The sequence below is a fragment of the Peromyscus californicus genome, unplaced genomic scaffold (genome assembly GCF_007827085.1).
Source record: "Peromyscus californicus insignis strain IS unplaced genomic scaffold, ASM782708v3 Scaffold_14__1_contigs__length_90479793_seg_2, whole genome shotgun sequence".
Taxonomy (NCBI): domain Eukaryota; kingdom Metazoa; phylum Chordata; class Mammalia; order Rodentia; family Cricetidae; genus Peromyscus; species Peromyscus californicus.
Genome location: NW_026294436.1, coordinates 19,052,627 through 19,072,229, shown reverse-complemented (window position 1 = coordinate 19,072,229; position 19,603 = coordinate 19,052,627). Strand labels below are relative to the sequence as shown.

The window sequence follows — 19,603 nt, the reverse complement described above, 5'->3', positions numbered from 1 at the left end:
TGCGATGCTGTGAAGGTAAAACCTGGATTGTGTTGGAGACTCCAAGACATTGGAGATGCCAGAGTCGTGGGATGTCTGCCAAGGAAAGCTGCAGACTGGGTATGAAACCAGCTCAAGAGAGAGAAGTGTGTTTCAGTCAACAAAGCTGAAGAGTTGGGAGTATTTCAGCAATCTCCCAAAAATGGAAGGACAACAGGTCATGGAGGGAAGCAGGGCCTGGGAGCATCCTGTGAACATGTGAAGGGAAGTGAGGAAAAGCTGAAGCCAAACAGGTGACCCTGAAACATAAATATGGTCTTTATTATGCAGCACACCTGGTATCCACATCTTAACAACCACAGAACCCAGTGCAGCCATTCAAATTACACTAAATGAAGACAAAGCCTAGGGCTGTGTCTCTAAAAAAAAAAAAAAAAAACAACCACACACACACACACACACACACACACACACACACACACACACACACACACACAAGTAAAATGGTCCCACTGTCACAATGCCACGAAAAGAGCCACACCGCACAAAAAGGAGGTACAGAGGCTGAAAGTGTGTCAAAAGTAATTTTTTGTTATTGCACTTTATTCTACACACTTAGTATGTTACACTTTTATATAATACTGTAATAAACATTAGTTCTTTAAAACAAATAAAAACATTACCTAAAAAAAAAAAAACCGAAAACCCAGCAAGCCATCCAGACTGTTTCCTGTCCACCCTCTGGGCTAGCTGGCCTCCCCGACGTCAGATGTTCACAGTCTCCACCACTACGTCAATCACACTAAGTGCTAAAAAAAGCAGACAAAGTTAAAATAAAACTCTTTTAAGACCAACAGTACCACTTGAAACTTCTAGGGGAGTTTGTAGTACAGATGTCTTAAGGCCACTCTAACATCACACTAGCTCTACCCCACATACCCAACACTTAGACGACTAAATCCTCATTTTCTTTTAAGGAAAATGTGGAATGTTTGACCCAGCAAGTGCAAAATGCAAGTTCTGAACACTTAAAAGCAGCTCCTCCTTTGGAATGCACTTTCCAAGGCTGTTAATCCATCCTGACACAAGGTGGGCTTGGGAGGTCTCCCAGTAAGCTAGACCAAACAAGCAGGGCATCTCTCTAGAGTGAGATCAGAGGGTGCCTCAGTTTCCCAAAGTGTGACTGCACCGACCCATCCCCGGCTGCTCAGTGCTGAATAAGAAACAACAAAAACAAAGTGTCGTTAGTGCAGCTGTCACTCACAGTCCCACTGCCCCAGGCCACTGTCAGGAAGAACATTGTCCAAGCCCTCTTGACCTCTGTGTTTGCTTTGTTTTGGTACTAGACACTGACCCAAGCCCACGCGCATGCTAAGCACATTCTACCCCTGAACTGCACGACCCTGAGTGCTCTAACCCCTCTGACAGCACTCGGGGAGCTGACGAGTGTTCAGACTTTGCCATGACCTAGCTCTAGCTGTGGAGCAATGCAGCCTTTCCTCAGCTTCTGAGCTTTAGTGTTAACGTTTTGACGCAGTGGCTGCCTAGCCCTGTCCCTTAAAGTGGACGAGTTGGAAGTGACTCTCTTTGGTCTGGGAACAACCAGGGCAGTCCTCTTTCTGAGGGCAGTGGAAGGCTGCTCAGTCAGGAAGCTCAAGGGCACAGGCAAGCCGTGCAGGGCCAGACTGCCAGCATGTCTTCTGATTGCTCTGCAGGAAGGCCTGTCCCCCATTCCAAAGAAAATGAGAGACCAGGTTTTCATCTCCTAAGCAGCAGCCAGGTGGTCACTTCTCGGCTAGAGTAAACTGCCCTCACGGAAATTGTTGTTGGAGGATGGCACACAGTAAAGGTAATTCTCTATGCTACCCCTCTTTCTGCCTCAGCCTGGAGGTCAATCTTCAAAACTTTGGCCCTACTAAGCCCTGTACTACCCTAAGTGCCACCTCATTTCTCTGAGGACCTAGTGTCTTCCCAAGTGACATACAATACAGTACATTTCATGGCATTTTATCACTGAAATAATAATAGATGCTAAAAAACAAAGAATCCAAAATTAGCTTACAATGTTATAAAGTAAAATACACACAAATTAGACATACGTGTACACATGCTCAGCCTGCTGAGCATTGAAATACCACCACCAAATACCCCCATGTGGCCTTTAGCTTGTCCGGACACTTTCAGGAATATCTTGGACTTTTCCGGATACTTTTTTATGAATGAACTATAAGACTACTCTTTTATCTCCTTACCTGGCATTAGCCTCTCCCTTTCGCTGTGTAGAAAAATGTAGGCAATCTTCTTTTTAAAAATTAAAGATTGAAAAAAAAGAACCTGTAATCTGACAAGAGACTGAAAATGGACCCTGGATGGGGAAAAAAAAATCTAACCTCTCACTTACGCGTCTGAGCCTAAGCTAAGATGTGCAAAGAATGCCAGGAATATGGCTTCCATACTGGAACTATAGCCTTTGTATTACAGTTAGAGTTCAAGAGGCTGCTACACAAAGCCTCTTAAAGTGTCACACACAACAGACCCAACTAATAGAGATGACTCATTTCTTCTTTCTTGACGCCTGACTTCCTGTACATCCTACTATATCCAGAGGACAACAAATTAATGCTCAGAGCAGAGTAACTAGGTATAGTTGAGTAGATGTTAAAATTCTAAGAGCTAAACCAAGCATTCTACAAAAAATGAGGCCAGAGCCAACGAACCCAAAGACACTGGGCCCATCACTTGTCCATTACAATTGCATGTAGAAAGCATTGCATGGCATTTCTGAGGAGCTGTGAGTATTTAGGAGACCATCATGCTCAACCGCATCGTTATCAAAGCTCACGGTGCCTAGTGTTAAAAGTCAGCTTTGAAAGCTCTAGAAAGCTGGAGTGTAGCTCGTGAGAGAGCACTTAACAGCACATCCGAGGCTGTGGGGCTGCCCCCAGCACTGAAGAAGGAAATACAAGAGTGTTATATAGCTAAAAGCCAGGCATGGTAGCAGATGCCTGTAATCTCAGCACTTTGGAGGATGAGGCAGAAGGATGAGATTTTAAGGCCAGCCTGGGCTACATCCCATTAAACACAACAAAATTATAATCTATTTCTGATCAGATGCCCAAGTCCAAGTAACATGATGTCTGGAGTATTCCCATGCTGTCTGGAGTACTCCCTCCTTTTTAGGGAAAGAAGGCAGAGGGTGGGGGAAGCCCACGAATCAAACAGACTCTCTTCTGGGTTAGCCCTGCCCTGCAGAAACCAGGGCTCCCTTACCCTGGAAATGTAAACACTGGGTTGTGAGGGTAGACAGCTTCACACCCAGCTGCCTCCTGGGGCTTCTGACTTACAACCTGAGATCCTGGCAACCACAACATATATCTGGCTGAGTTGGTTTTTTGTTTTGTTTTGTTTTTGCCCTTACAATCATACACTCCTGAACTAAGGTCATGTTTCTAAGTGGTCTCTACCACTGCACAGAACGGAACTGTTCCCAGCTAGAGCTGAAGTCGTGACATGATAGTTTGGATGCCCTGCGCTGCAGGGCCCCATGTGTTTTAGAAACATATACAGTGACTAGACAGTGGTAACAGTTGCCTCCTTTTCCGTTCTGAGGCCAGAACATCACATTCTTCAGCTTTTACACATCTGAGACAATCTTTTGCTAAAGAGATAGTGTGAGGCAGCATGAATACTGAAACAGCCACTGAATTCTTCACTGTCCAGGAGCCATCTCTGCCCAGGAAGGTCTTGAGTTGCCAACAAGCACCAATTCCCTTAGGAGCTCCCTTAATGAACAAATGACAAATTCTCCCCATGGCCAAAAGGTAAGAGGGAAGGAAGGAAGAGTGGAAGAGAAAGGTTTGGTCTTCAAGTAGAATCATCTAGTCCTCTGTTTGGTCGCTCAGAGTCGCACTTGCAAAGCCGGTCCATAATGCCTCGGAGCATAGGCTGGACGATGCCCAGGAGAGGCCTCTTGGAGGGGTCACCATCCCAACATGCTTCCATCAGCTGCCAGCACTCCTCATCAAACACAGGAAGACGCTCTGGACGGGTCCCTAGAGGAGAGCAAGGAAATCAGCCCATCAAGCAGAGCTGGGAGAGCAAAGAGCACGGGTTTTCACTGCAGATACCTAGACTAACCTAACAGGAACGGTGAAAACCAACACACTGGCTTAGAAAAGCCAACTCTAAAAACTGTGGCAAACACCGTATTTGAGTGCTATCCAGCAGCAAAGGTTTGGTTTACAGTAACCTTTTTGCATTCTATGATGGTCCGCCTGATGTGGTCATGCTGTGCAGTGGCCAGAACGTAAGGGTGCCCTGCTGTGGTGTCCAGGCTGTCTGTTCTCAGTGAGGGAGTCAAAGCAAAGCAGCTTGGTGGCTCTTACCTCTGCGCACGTTGTTCCAGAGATGATCTTTGCTAGCACACCTCTCGAATGCCTCGGGGAGCTTGATAGAGCCTGAGCAGATATACCAGAAGAGGATCCCGAAAGCATAGACATCCACGGAATTGTCATACTTTCCTACAGTAAAGACAGATGAGCAACAGTGAGCTGCCACTTTGCTTCTACAGGTCCTTACACAATTTATAAAGCTTTTAACTCTATTGTTCTTCACAACTTGCTTGGTAGGCAAGGCACATTTGTAATGCCCACTTTACAATATAGAGATCCTATATTGTAGGCAGCTGAGAGATAAGAATTTGTCAAAAGAGAAGGAAACTCGTTTTAATGACTTTATCATTTTAATGAGACAGTCTGCAAGATCAATTCTAAAAGGCCATATTAGAGAAATATGGATGGGAACCAGAAAATAAAGATTATAAAGATAAAGATTAACAGGTGTGGTGCACACCTGCAATTCCAGAACTCAAAGAGACAGGAAGAAGGGTCATTTGAAGCCAGTCTAGGATACATAGGAAGATTCTATCTCTCATAGGAAGATTTTAAAGGCAGAGAGGAGTCTAGAGTTGGTGGGCAGCAGGTCTTTTTTTTTTTTTTTTTTTCAGAGCAGGGATACAAAAGACAGCAACAGGGTGGACAACATTGAAGGGGATTTAAATAAGCAGCAGGCAAGGCAGAGTAATAGCAGCAGGGACAGAATAAAGTAACCCTAGGAAAAGAAAACGTCATTATTTGGCTCCAGTGAGGGTCAGACTACAGCTGTTTGCTAATTCCTAGTTCTTCTGTGTGTCAGCCAGTGAATAGCCAGGTGACAGCCTCTATGAAATGAATGGAATTCAGGGCTGGAGAGAGAGCTCAGGGCTTCAGAGCACAGGTGCTCTTACAGGGGCCGCGGTTTGATTCCTAGCATCCACATGGCTCACGACACATGTAACTCCAGTTCCAGGGAACTCAACCTCGTTTGACCTCCCTGAGCACCAGGCACACTCTTGGTGTGCAAACATACATGTGGGCAAAATATTCCTATACATAAAATAAAATAAATATAAAAAAGAAATTGAAATGCATTGCTAATTTTTCCTCAGATCAATACTAGCGACTGACCTGTGATTTCTTCCCATCTTCCTTGGCACAGTACCATCATTCTCCATCTACTATGGCTCAGAGTTTCAATCTTCCATGCCAGCCATTCTTTTCTATTCAACACTCACATCAAGGCAGTAAAAAAAAGCTTCCCCATTGTCCTCTGAATTGATCTCAAATCTGTAACCCTGTTTATTTCAGCATCAGTACCAACCTAGCCATGGACACAATCTTTGCCTGACTGGGCACCTCACACGGATTCTTCTCCTTCACATCCCTTCCACCAATGGCTGTGAAGCTGGTCCAGGCATATGTCCTTTGCCACCCTCCCCTGCTCAAAAGCTCAGCACCTCCTTACTCGAACAAGACCCTAACCCTCCACAAGGTTTTCAGTCTATGGACTTCTCGGGCCTTGTCTGTCACTGTTTGCCAAGTGGATTTCTTTCCTGTCATAAATATTTCTGTTTTGCAGTTTCCTTTGGTATTTCCCCTTCTCCAGCCTCCAGATGTTTCTGCCCTCATGACTAGACTGTAGAGACAGAAAGGCCTAGATTCAAATCACAGGGTCAGGCCTTCTACCTCAGTGTTTTAGGGGTCAGTTACTGCATCAGTTCAGTCCCGATTTAATCTATGAATCTGACATAAAAATATACCAACGTCACCACAGGCTTGCTGAAAGGATTAAGTAAAACAAGACCTCCAGAAACATACCTGCCCTGCCTTCTGCAAGTGGACACCCAATCCTGAGTTCCCTTTCCACTGCCTATTTTTCCAGCCGGGACTCAAATGTTAGCCCGAATCTCACCTCTACCACACCACCACCCAGCACTCCAGCCTTAGTTTGTTCCTTCACTCTGCATCGCAGTACACCATAGCACTATAATTTAGCACTTAATGCTGCCTTACACTGCTTCCAAATGATTTTACCTCTTTCAGTACATCTCTATGTTGATAATAAGTTCTTTAATGACAGGTTCCATCACCTACAAGTTATTCAACCAAACTTTATGACTAAGTAGGTGCTAAGTGTGGCAATTACAGCACTAATAGCCCAGAGACACATCTGAAAGAGTACTTGGTAACTCCATTACATCTCACCGTCTCTCTCACTCCTTTACCTCTTCCTCTCCCTGTCCTGCTGGCAGGACTTGTACACACTACTTACCCCGAGGTGAAGCACCCCAAGGCAGAGTACTGGGGTCTGCCTAAACCCACTCTAGTCTCTGCCCTCTAGTCTTACCTGTGAAAAGTTCAGGGGCCATATGGATGGGTGTCCCAACAATGCTGCCTGACATCATAGCTTCTGGCTTGCAGAATCCTAAGTCAGTGATCTTGGCACGGTTTTGTTTGTCCAGCTGCCAAAAAGAGCAAGTCAGAGTCACCTTGGGTCGGCACACCCAGCCTCAGAGCAGTACTTAGTGAGTCCTGCCTCCAGCCTCACTGTCTCAGACTGCCTCCTGTCACTGTCCTCCTCCCCACAGTGAGCAACCTGCTGGCAGGGAGTGTTTCCTTCATCTTTACATGCCTGGAACATGCTAGGATCCCTAGACTCTTGGAAGAGTGAGGAATGGAGGTCTGTAAAATGCGGAAAACATGTTGGCACCTGATTTCCCTCTTAGTCAGCTGAAGTGATTCTTTAATTCTTAAGGCTCTAATACAGGGCTAGGGCATACCTCTGTGGTGGAGACCTGAGCCAGCATGCACAGACCCTGGCTCTACTCCAGCACAGCAGAGAGAACAGCAATGGCACAAAAACAAGTCAGCACATACTGATCCCAGAGAAGAAATGTGTCTCGTCTGGCTACTGATTGTCTCTTAGCTTCCTATCTATAATTTTTGGGCTATCTTTCTCTCCCCGAAACTGCAACTTCATGGGGTGTTGACAGGTGATACTAGAAGGTATTTTTTCTCTAAATTATTTATTTACTTTGTGGTATAGACCAGAGGACAAGTTGTAGGAGTCTGTTTCTCCTTCCACTATATAATAATGGGTACCATAGTTTGTGAGCCATCTCAGTGACCCTGATGGATATTTTCAAGAGGAGTCAGTCAAAAGATTCCTATGGTTTATGCAATGGGACCTTTTAAGGTGTGTTATGCACATTAGCTCTCATCTAGCATCTCTGATTAAGCCCTAAAAATAACAAAGACCTGGACTTCTCAAAAATATCAATGACGTTAACAAAAAAGGACAAAGGTTATTCTAGATTGAAGAAGGCTGAAATAGCATGATAACAAGATAGTACTACAGCATCCTTGGATTAGATCCTAGATTAAAAACAAACAGCAAACAGACCATATTTGGAGCACCTGCATATAATGGAGACAATAGCAGAATGTATGTTAATAACAGTATTGTATCAGTGTTCTGATTTCTCAAGTGTGGTAATGGCATTTTAATTATGTAGAAGATTCTTCTTTCTTAGGAGAGACAGACACACTGACATACTTAGGAGTGAAGTGTTATCAACAACTGACCTTCATGTGGTGCAGGAAGATAAACAGAAATTACAACTGAGTGGGTATCCTGACAGGAACGCAGGATACAAGGTGTCTGGGTTTCCATTATGCCATTCTTAACTTTTCTATGAAGTTAAAATTTCTCAACAGTGGAGGGAAAGTATTTGACACAGGCGCTCTGTTGAAATTGCTCCTTAAGCTTAAATTTAGGACACCATCCACCCACCATCGCGTCACCGTGCCTGCTTTCCATGTAGACTTTCCTAAATCAAAGTGCCTTTTACGCAGACCCTCTGCAGAGGCGCAGGGATCCTCTCTGAATAGAGCTCGCTCTTACTTACCAGCACGTTTTTCAGTTTGATATCCCGATGGACAAGCCCCTGGCTGTGCAGAAAGCGGATTCCCTCCACCACATCCAGAGCTATCTGCAGACGTGTCTCCAGGGTCAGCCCAGCCTGGGAAGACGAAAGAGCCTAGATGTCACAGGAGCCCAACTCCTTAACCCAACTGAGACTTCCAATTGTGACCAACTAAATGACTTACGGTGGCACAAAAGGGCAGAGCAGTGAATGGGAGGTGCAGGAAGAACAAGCTGTACAGGACACAAAGCAACATGAAGCCCTTTGCAGGCTGCAGCTGGTCAGCAGGACCACATCCATATCGGAGCAGAAGAAGTTCAAGGACTAAGAGCATCTCACTCCCAGCATCACAGTGACTCTGACACTGCCTCGAGGAAGATTTGCTTTCACAGGTTTGGTTAGCCCAGGTTTGCGTTTATAGGTTCCAACTCCAAAGGCACTCTGATTACTTTAACTTGGAGTCTTCGTGATTCTGAAAACTGCCCTATTAATTTCCTCCAGGATCCTCAAATGGATCTTGGAGCCCATTTACAGGAAAACTCCAGGTGCTCCTGAGATAAAGAAGGAACTACTTGGCTCCTCTTCATCTCACCAATTTCTTGTGACTCCTGTTTTCTCTACCTTACTTCTGAAAGTCTCCCTGTAAGCTCATATAGGGGAATCCAGACACTGAGATCAGCTTCTCTCTCCTTCTACTCAGCTCCAATGAAGGGGACAGACAAGAAAAACCTAAATCCCTTACTGGTGATTTTTTTTTTAGATGAGAGTTTAAACTCAGCATTCAACTGAGTTTCACCTTCATTCAAATGTATTCTTCAGTGGCATACCCCAATTTATTTTTTAAAAAATCAAGATCACATAACAAGATCATGTAAGTGACTCTGTGGCTGCCCCACCCCACATCTCTCTCATACACTACAATTTTCTTAAATGTGCCTGGAAATTACATATTTTGCTATTATCTAATGGTGCTTAATACAAGGCCTTGCACAAAATAGTCATTAATAAATACTTGTTCACTTAACAGAAACTGGCTTTATCCAGAAGAGTAATAAGAAGCTATTCTACTCTTCCAAAGAATCTGTATTTTCATCATACCACAGGACATCAAAATGGTAAATAAGCTGGGCTTGGTGGCACCTGCCTTTAAGGCAGAGGCATGTGGATCTCTTGTCAGTTAGAGACTAGCCTAATCTACAGAGCAGAGTTCAGTGCTACATAGTGAGACCCTGTCTTAAAAAACAAGCAAATAAACAAAAAACTTTAAAAAGTAGTGAATAAAAACATTACAGAAATAGACTGGGACAAAAATGGATTCTGAGAAATGTCCGACATTTTTCTGGAAATAATGCAGTAAAGCCAGATTACTTCAACAACTTCTGTGAACGTCAGAAGTCCTGAATAAACAGGAAAGGATGAAGTCAAGGAGGAGGGTGGAGCCTGGCTCCAGCTGGCCCTGGTCTCCCTCACCTTCAGCCCTGTGTAGAGGTCCCGGTGCAGCCGCTCCATAATGAGCAGCACCGCGATGCTGGAGCCGCCACCGTAGCTGTAGTCAATGACCGAACCGTGCAGATCCACCAGTCGCTCATGCTTTGGCAAAGACCTGTGAGAAAGAGAAAGGTTGGGCCACCACACTTGGGCTCTCATTCGGCATGAAATGCCAGGGTGTAGGGAGAAAGAACCTCACAGCCACGCTTAGTCCAAGTCCAGACAGAGGGAAAAGAGAACTACTTCTCCACCAAGGTAAAACACCGTGGACAATCAATACTGACAGTCCTTGGTGACTAAGGAAGATAACAGAATGAAGAGTTGAGGAATTATGATGGGAAAAGATTAAGCAAAGATAGCATGTCTGGCCTAAATCTACAAACACTAGTTACGTTACAACGTTTTGTAGGTTTATAGGTATATAGGTATATAGAGACCAGACATGCTGTAGCTTGTGGCACAAAACTAATCCAGCCTTTGGCTTCTCTGGTCTTCCCCAGAGAGATTAATGAAGCCAAGACCTACCTCATGTAGTGAAACTCCAGCGCCAGGTCATTCCAGTGCTTCTCATCGGGAGGAACAACTGACTTGAGGGCACAAGGGAAGTGTCCCCCCCAGTTGTCACACAGGTACACCACACCATATTGGCCCCGGCCTAGTTCCTGGCCTAATTTAGGTTTACCTATAAGATATAAAGACAGCAATAAGGCAGAAGGAATAGGAACTCACCAGGCATTCTCTTGAAGATTCTTAGATGCAACCCGGCCTAGAGGCCAGAAGGTAACCATGCAACCATGCAATGGGAAGAAACTCAAGAGTTGTTCTAACCCAGGAGAGATAACTGAGCTGGGTGATTCTGAATAAACTTTGATCTTGTTACTCATATTACATAAGCAGCAGGACCAAAATGAATTCCGAAGCATCACTAAGTGCTGAGGCAGCTTTGCAAGGCAGGAGCACCTGCCACTGGCATTCTTGGAGGCAGGCAAAGGAATGCTGGAGGACCCTGCTTTTCCTCCATTTACTTGGAAAGAAACAGGGACTCACGGTGAAGCAAGACATCCTGTAGAGACCGGCTTTCCAGTGAAAGGCGGGCCAGGCGGGGGGCATGGTCTTTTCGAACCTTTAGCCACAGGTCTTCAGTTTTCTCCAGACGGCCAGAGTGGCCAGCTTCTAGCTAGGAGAAAAAGACAACACAAGACTCAAGTCCTCACCTCAGCTTCTCCACCTGATACATAGAAATAATAGTATCTCCTTCACGCCAACAACCGTGAGAACTGAACGGCATATACATGACATATTTAATAGGGATATGATTATTCATATCGATTCATCCTCTCTGTCTCTGTCTGTCTGTCTGTCTGTCTGTCTGTCTGTCTGTCTCTCTCTCTCTCTCTCTCTCTCTCTCTCTCTCTCTCTCTCTCACACACACACACACACACACACACACACACACACACACACACACGCACGCACGCACTCCAGAAGGGAGCACATAATTATGAATTGGTATTAAGTTAGAAAGTCATTCCTCTGTCATTCATTCTTAAAATACAATATAAACTTTATATATAAAGTGTGTACCCTTTATACTCTTTTTCATTCAGTTATATGGGAAGAAATTAACTGCACTCACTCCAACTTTTCTAGAGTTATAAAAAGACCCATATGAAAAATTTGGTGATGAAACTTTCTATAGCATATTATTATTCTTTAACAGAATAAAAATATACTGATTTTTTAAAGTATAAGGATAGCAGAGAGCAAATTCTTTGCCTCTTTTCTGCTTATTCCAGCCTTCGCTCCTTTCCTGCACACCTACCTGCCTCAAGGATGCTGCAAAAGCCTCATGAGAACTATTGAGCCGAGTGCGGAACTGGCTGCAAATGCTCTTGGCCAACTTGGAGGCACTGAGGCTCTCAATGGCTTCCTGGGCCACCTTCCTCTTCCACTCTAGAGTGATGGTAGGTGGGCTCACCCATGTGATGCGCTGGATGATCTGCCAAGATGAGGACAGTAAAATCACCGAAGGAAGGAGGAGGAACTCCCAGGCAGCTCCAACAATGCCCTTCCTTCACTGGGGTTCTTACTCATCAGGAGCAGCTCTTAATGTAGGAGCCTAGGAAATCCAACATCATCTCTAACTCCATCTACCTCAAAACCAGGGTTCAGCCAGAGGAAGGCACCAAAGACCAGTAAGCCTAATCTAAATGCTCACAACTCTCCACATGTTATCCTCTGGGCCAGAGTAACTGATGAGTCTCCTGAAGCAGTAATAACTCTACATAGATGCAAGGCCAGGACAGGAACCACACTCTTGGCCCCCAGCAACAATGCCTGTTTTTTTGTGTGTGCTTGTTTTGTTTGAAGCAGGTCTCTCTACACAGCCCTGGCTATCCTGAAACTTACTATGTAGACCAGGCTGGCCTTGAACTCACAGAGATCTGCCTGCCTCTGCCTCCTCAATGCTGGGATTAAAGGCACATGCCACCATAACCAACTCAATGTCTAGATTTTTGTTGTTTGTTTACTTGTTTGCTCTTTTGGTACTGGGGAATCAAACCTATGACCCTGCATATATTATGCAAACCATCTATCACCAAGCTGTATTTCCAGGCCCAACAATACCTACTTTTGAGAAAACATTTATGCTGAATAAAAGAAAGATGAAGAAACTAGTGAGGTGGAATTTTGTGGCTTCATCAAGTGTTACATAAATCTATGGCTTTTTAAGGGTTAAGGGGAGCATTTGTAGTCATTAATTGAGAATAGGCATACAACAGAATTCTCTCAGAGAGCCAATCCAGAATAATGACTACTCTACTTTAACAGCATGATCTAAGAATCTGTTCTGTTGGAGAGTCTAAGATGTAAGTAGCCCAACATAGATTGAAAAGACTTCTCTGAGGAACACTCACCTGCTTAATTTGTTCCCAAAGCATCCTCGTAACTGAGGACCCAGAGTGAAATGTGACTTCAACATGATAAGCGGCATTTAAGATCTGAAAGAGAACATGTGAAGAAGTATATACAGATAGTCATTTCAGAACAACTTCAAGAGCAAGTCCAAGTTGGGTGTGGTGGTATACACCTTTAATCCTTGTACTTGGGAGGAAGAGGAAGAAGGCGGGATTCTCTGAGGCCACTCTGTTCTATATAGCAAGTTCTCCGCCAGCCAGGTCTACAGAGTGAGAGTCTCTCTCTCTCTCTCTCTCTCTCTCTCTCTCTCTCTCTCTCTCTCTCTCTCTCTCTCTCTCTCTCTCTCTCTCTCTCTCTCTCTCCTCTCTCTCTCTCTCTCTCTCTCTCTCTCTCTCTCTCTCCTCTCTCTCTCTCTCTCTCAAACACACACACACACACACACACACACACACACACACACACACACACACCAAAAATCGTAGTTGGCCAGACACAAACCATGACTGTAATCCCAGCACTTGGGAGGTAGAGAGGTGGAGACAAGAGAATGAGGAGTTCAAGACCACCCTTGACCAGAAGAGCAAGTTCAAGGCCAGGCCAGTCTTGGCTACATGGTCCCCACTCCTACCTTCTGCTGCCCAAACAAAAGAATTAGTCCAGCCTGAATATTCACAAATTTATCCCTCAATATATAGAGAGTCAACTCAAGTTCATCACCCCTACTTTGTGACTAATTAGGTTCTTTACTTTCTATTTATTTTTATCAACTGTGATTTTACAATTCATCAGCACCTCCCCAGGCAGTAGTAGTAGTAGTCATGTAGTAGGAAAACAAAATGAAATTTCAACTAGACTGTTTCAAAGGGAAATCCTTGGCTAATTTGAGGTTGGGCTTGTGTGTGAATTATTCTAGATGTTATCTGTGACACAGTGTTTTAGCGACCATTCTTTTCATACCTGTTTGAGATAATTGCTGGTAATATGAACTGAGACATCCTGTGATTTTTCAAGGCTCTGCAGACACCGTTCCAGGGTCCCAACAAAGCTTTCCCGTAGGTAATCCATCCACTGAGCTGATCAGTTTGTTGGCCACCGCCTGGTTAAGCCTGGAAATAATGAGCTCTTGGATCTGTCGGATGCAGCATTTGATCTCTCTGGTGCCTACTGTTTCTCCATTCTCAGGGACAATGACATCTACAGAGGTAGAGACTACACTAGTTAGCCGTGAAGGAAAGGTGCGGACACATTAAATAAGGGCATCTCCCAAGTCATCACCGGTGAACTACCGTGATGGTGGCCATGGAAAGATATGGTTGGAGCCGGGCGGTGGTGGCGCATGCCTTTAATCCCAGCACTCGGGAGGCAGAGCCAGATGGATTTCTGTGAGTTCGAGGCAAGCCTGGTCTACAGAGTGAGATCCAGGACAGGCACCAAAACTACACAGAGAAACCCTGTCTCGAAACTGCCCTCCCCCCCCCCAAAAAAAAAAAGAAAGAAAAGATATGGTTGGCTATCAAATTCTGACTCTTAGTATGATCAAGAGCCAGGCAATGCTCAGCCACTTACATTAAATAAGATCCTGAAAATGAACAGTTATGTCCAAAATGAGTCTGTTGATCTTAGCAGCTTTTAGGTTCAGTTACAGGAGGAAAAGAACACCATTTTCACTCAGTGGAAACTATTTGAAAGGCACTATATGTAGATAACCTAACTTCATCTTCAAGGGACCTTTGTTGGTAGATATTAATGGATAGGTCATGAAACAGCCTCAGAGATAAGACAAATTGGGCACTGTGGTGATATTTTATTTGTGCACCCCAATAAAGCTTATCTGGGGATCAGAGGAAAAAGCCAGCCACTATATTAAACATAGAGGTCAGGCAGTAGTAGTACATGCCTTTAATCCTAGCATTCGGGAAGCAGAGATCCATGGGGATCTCTGTGAGTTCAAGGCCACACTGGGAACAGAGCCAGGTATGGTGGCACATGCCTTTAATCCCAGTGCTAGTTAACCATAGAGGTCTGGAGGTCTGTACAGAAAGACAGGAAGTGATAGAGCTGGGCAGAAAGAGGAAGTGGTGTAGCTGGGTGGAGAGAGGAAGTGAGATGGCAGAACAGAAAGGCATATAGGCGTGAGTATACAGGAAGTAGCTCTCTCCAGAGGCTGAGGAGTTGGTGAGGTGAGGTTGGCTGTGGCTTGTCCTATTCCTCTGATCTCTCGGTTTTCACCCCAATATCTGGCTCTGAGTTTTTTATTAATAAGACCATTTACCAATTCATCTTACAGGGCACTGGGGGAAAAGATGAGCAGTCAGGAAGCAATACAGCCAACCTCACTTCCAAATCTAGGATCTTTGTTAAATCTCACACTATCTGGCACAGTAATCAGACAAGCACTGATACCACCTGTGCAGGCACAGGTGTCCAAATTTTAAACCAACAATGACAACTGTATACACCCTCTGAATAGCTATGCTTCTGGAAATTCTTTCTCCAGAACTCAGTCCTCACAAATCTCAGATTGTATGTACAATGCTACTAATTCAATCATTTGTAATAATAAATAGGCTGAAAATGATACAAGGTATATCCATTAGAAGACACACTTAAATAACATTTGCAGAAAGTTCTCTGAGATACACATTAGAAGTCGAAGGGAAATGCAAAAGGACCTAAGGAGAGGAACTGGATGTTTGGGGAACAGCATCCTCATGTGTTTGAATTAAATATCATATATATGCATTTATCTTATTAGAGGGAATGCAGTTCAGTGGTATATTCTCTAGCATGCATGAGCCCTAGGCTCAATTCCCACTACTATAAAACAAGGAAAAAAAATTGACATGTAACTCCCTACATAGCCCAGGCTGACCTCACACTTACGATTCTTCTGCCTCTGTCTCCTGAGAGCTGGGAGTACAGGCATATGCCACCACACCTAGATTAAAACATAAATATTTTCTAACGTATGTACATCCTGTTCCCCAGCATACATCCAAGACCGTTATTTAAAAACAAACAGCAACAGAAATCTGGTTCTACCGGATTATGTGCAAGCCCTCTTTTAAATCACTTTATTATTGCTTCAAAGGTACTCAGAAAGGACTCAGAACAAGGCGAGAATCAGACATTGAATTGCACCTAATACGTAGCTCTTGAAGTGTGTGGGTCCACAGACCTACAATGCAGAAAGCAGAGTCTGACACTGAGCGGCTGGCTCCAGGTACTTCCACAGCTCTTCAACTAAACACTGTATCAAAGACACTCAACTTGGTATGCCTGCCACAACCCACTCCAACCTTACACTGTCTGCCTAGCCCTGTGCCCCCGGCTGCTGTCGTCATTGTCGTCAGTGGGGAAGACAGCAGCACTGGCGTTCCAGGACGCTTAGTGACGGGTTCAGAGGACTCCCTAGAGCTTCCCTGAAATGAGCCTCTCTCAGCCACTAAAAATCCCTCTATTCATTTTTACTGAGAAAGGAGAGGAAATAAAGAAGGGAGGAAGGCAAGGAGGAGAAACTTTGTCTTTTGCTGCAAGGTATAAGACGATGAATAACCCCACATTCATATTCTTCAACTCTGGCATTTCAGAGCACAGAGGTGTACACTAAAAGAAAGTGAAATCTGACAGCAGTTACAGGTGAAATGCGTGGGGGCGTAACTGAGCACAGGTGACAGTAGACGGCAGAACTAGTGACGACTCACAAAAGCAGCATTTGAAGGTGGGAAAACGGCAGAACAGTAAGAGGTATTTCAGCTCTGAGGCTGGACACATGCAGAGAAGAGGTCGGGAGAGTGTATGGGGGACAGCGAGCAGTGAAGACCAACCCAGTTAAAACTGCAGGGAGGTGACAAGTGGGACCAAGACTGGCACAGTTGACAAAGGCTCTGGAAGCTCTCAGAATAGACTGAGAACTCAATACTAGCCTGTGGAAGAGTAAGCCAGCACAGATGAAGTAGAGAAAGAGAGAAACAAGCTAGGAGACTGCTTAGGTAAAAATACTCCAGACAGACTAAAGACAGAATGGAACCAGGAGTGTTTTGAATGCTTATATCCCAACACTTAGAGAGGCTGAGACAGGAGGATTGCCTCAAAGCCAGCCTGGGTTATACAATGAAATCCTGTCTCAAAATATATACAGAAAAGCAAAGCATAGGTAGATATAAAATTGCAAGGAACTCATGGGTACGTGACAACTAGTTAAACAAGAGAATTCGGAATATGCTGAGGCTTTGAAGCTGGGTAACAGGAAGAAGGGGACATCAGTAACAGAATAGTTTAAGCCAGAGGTTCTCAACCTTCCCAATGCTGTGACCCTTTAATACAGTTCCTCATGTTGTGATGACTCCAACTATAAAATTATTTTGTTGCTACTTCATAACTGTAGTTTTGCTACTGTTATGAATTGTAATGTAAGTATCTGATATGCAGGATATCTGATATGTGACCCCTGTGAAAGGGTCATTCGACCCCCAAAGGGGTCTCAACCCACATGTTGAAAACAGCTGGCTTAAGCAGTAAAGCACTGAACTATAAAATACAGGTTCAAGGACTGGGTGTGATGGTGCGTTCCTTTAATCCCAGTACTCAGGAAGCCAAGGCAGGTGGATCTTTGTGAGTTTAAGGCCAACCTGGTCTACATGGTGAGTTCCAGGACATCCAGGGCTACACAGTGAGACTATGTTAACAAACCCTCTCTCTCTCTCTCTCTCTCTCTCTCTCTCTCTCTCTCTCTCTCTCTCTATATATATATATATATATATATATATATATATATATATATAAAAATGTATGTGTGTGTGTCACACACACACCCACACACACACTCAAGAATTAGGCTGTCTCGGTTCATATTCTGTCTCTATTATTTACTAGTTGTAGGACCTTTAGCAAAATTGCTTAACCCTTTTAAGCCTTTTTGTTCTCTCATCTAAACAACAAAAATCAGCAGAACCTATACAGTGAAGGTTCTGACAGACACAGCACTGACCAAGTCAGCGTGGCCTTTCATGGTTTTAGCACCCCTGAGATGATGTGCATGTGTACTCATGCCTGAAAATCTAAACAATAACTGAAAACAGTGTCATTTGAATTACTCTGCGGTAGAGCTACGGCTCATGCATGGAGAGTCAAAAAGCCGTCAGCATAAAAGTCAGCAGCAATGAAACCTCAGACACCAAAAGCCCTGACTGATGGCTTTCCCCAGTTTTCTTAGTAGTCATGTGTGATGAATGAGAGACTGCCAGAAATGTTCAACATGCCTTGGGAAATTTTCCTGAGCTGGGTTTCAGGAGCAGCCTGAGGAGAAGATAAGACCACAGGACAAAAAGCAACCCAGTGAGGCCATGCTGACAGAGCAAAGGTCAAGGTACAACAGAGGAAAGTCCTTCAAGCAGCTCTTCTCAGGAATCCTGGGATGCAGACAGAAGGCAGAGATTAGGGAGCGCTAAGGATAAACTTAGTTAAAGCTAAGCTCATGGCCCACAGAGGAATGAAAGTAAATCTTAAGTCCATGAAAGCAAGAGGCCACCTCATCTAAATGATTAAGGTGCTGTGGTGGTTTGAATGTAATTGGTCCCCATAAGCTCCTAGGGAATGGCACTATTAGGTGTGGCCTTGTTGGAGTAGGTGTGGCCTTCTTGGAGGAAGTGTGTCACTGTTGGGGCTGGGCTTTGAGGTCTTATATGTTCAAGCTATGCCCAGTATGGACATAGACTCCTGCTGCCTGAGGATCAAAATGTAGAACTCAGCTCCTCCAGCACCATGTCTGCCTGCATGACACCATGTCCCACCATGATGATAATGGATGGACTAAACCTCTGAAAATGTAAGCCACACCATTAAATGTTTTCCTTTATAAGAGTTGCCATGGTCATGGTGTCTCTTCACAGCAACAGAAACTCTAACTATGACAGGTGCCCTCTTGCTGGACTTAAGAATCAGGGTATTCAATTTCTAGCCCAAAGAATCAGAGGCCTCTGCAGTCCCAGCACCCGCTAAGCTCTAGAACCTACCTTTAAACTCCATGTTGGCAGCGTCATCCAGAAGTTCCTCTTTCATGGTGTTAAGTGTCTCAACAATCATGTCCTTCATTTCCTCCTGCTTTCGGTTGGCAATATTCATCAATGATTCATACAATTCATTCTCCTTTTTTCTAGTATATTCTAGACGTTTGGGAGTGATCTGCAGGTCCCGCTGCATGTCAAAAGCCTGGTTAATAAAGATGTCAAGGCAGTGGCAGTGCACTACGTTCAGAGCCTTGGCTGCATCCACTAGGCGGGTCTGTAGCAGCTGGTGAGAAAATGTACTCAATTGTCTCAGCTTCTCACTTTGCTCCACCAACATGCTCTGAGCTTTGCTGTCCTGGTCGGAGCCTCCACAGTTCCTGTGGCTGCCGCTCAGATAGCCCAGCTCCACTAGCTGTCGATACAGTGGTGATCTGTCACACTCTGCTCTCCCACTGGAGGGGTCCATTATCTCTAGCTTGGGTGCTTTGAAAAAGAACACGGGAAAGGAGAAATACTTTCTGATTTCCTGAAGCTCTTGCTCATCCCTCTCAGACAGTTCATCTTTGTGAAGTGCATAGGTTATCACAGGCAAGAAATCATTGGCCAAGTCACCCAGAACATCTACGGCAGGCCGGTGGCTGTGGCATGGTGCCACCACAATATCCACTTCCTAGAAGGAGAGGGGTCAGGTCAGTACTTCAGGGTAGAAACCAATCCTTGCCTCCCTTGAGTTTCATCTACACTGGGACCAACATCCAGATGAATAATGGAGCAACTGGACTTCAGTGTACCCCAGTCACTTGTCCACCTCCTTCTTGGTTCTATACCCCCTTCTGTGACCTACAAAGGCAAGCATTCATATAGATAGTGAAACAATATGTAGAAAGGATGGCAGGTCCAAATTCCT

At 44.6% G+C, this 19,603-nt stretch overlaps 1 protein-coding gene across 1 annotated transcript in view; it reads right to left on the bottom strand.

The window, feature by feature from the left end:
• Positions 1-550: 550 nt before the first annotated feature.
• Dstyk (dual serine/threonine and tyrosine protein kinase) overlaps positions 551-19,603 on the bottom strand; it is a 49,117-nt gene continuing 30,064 nt past the window's right edge. The window contains 12 exon segments of the mRNA XM_052736902.1: positions 551-4,031; positions 4,365-4,499; positions 6,703-6,817; positions 8,264-8,377; positions 9,752-9,884; positions 10,295-10,451; positions 10,817-10,946; positions 11,592-11,768; positions 12,688-12,771; positions 13,646-13,753; positions 13,755-13,882; positions 18,703-19,366. Coding sequence (XP_052592862.1) covers positions 3,844-4,031; positions 4,365-4,499; positions 6,703-6,817; positions 8,264-8,377; positions 9,752-9,884; positions 10,295-10,451; positions 10,817-10,946; positions 11,592-11,768; positions 12,688-12,771; positions 13,646-13,753; positions 13,755-13,882; positions 18,703-19,366 — 2,133 coding nt within the window. The 3' untranslated portion in view covers positions 551-3,843.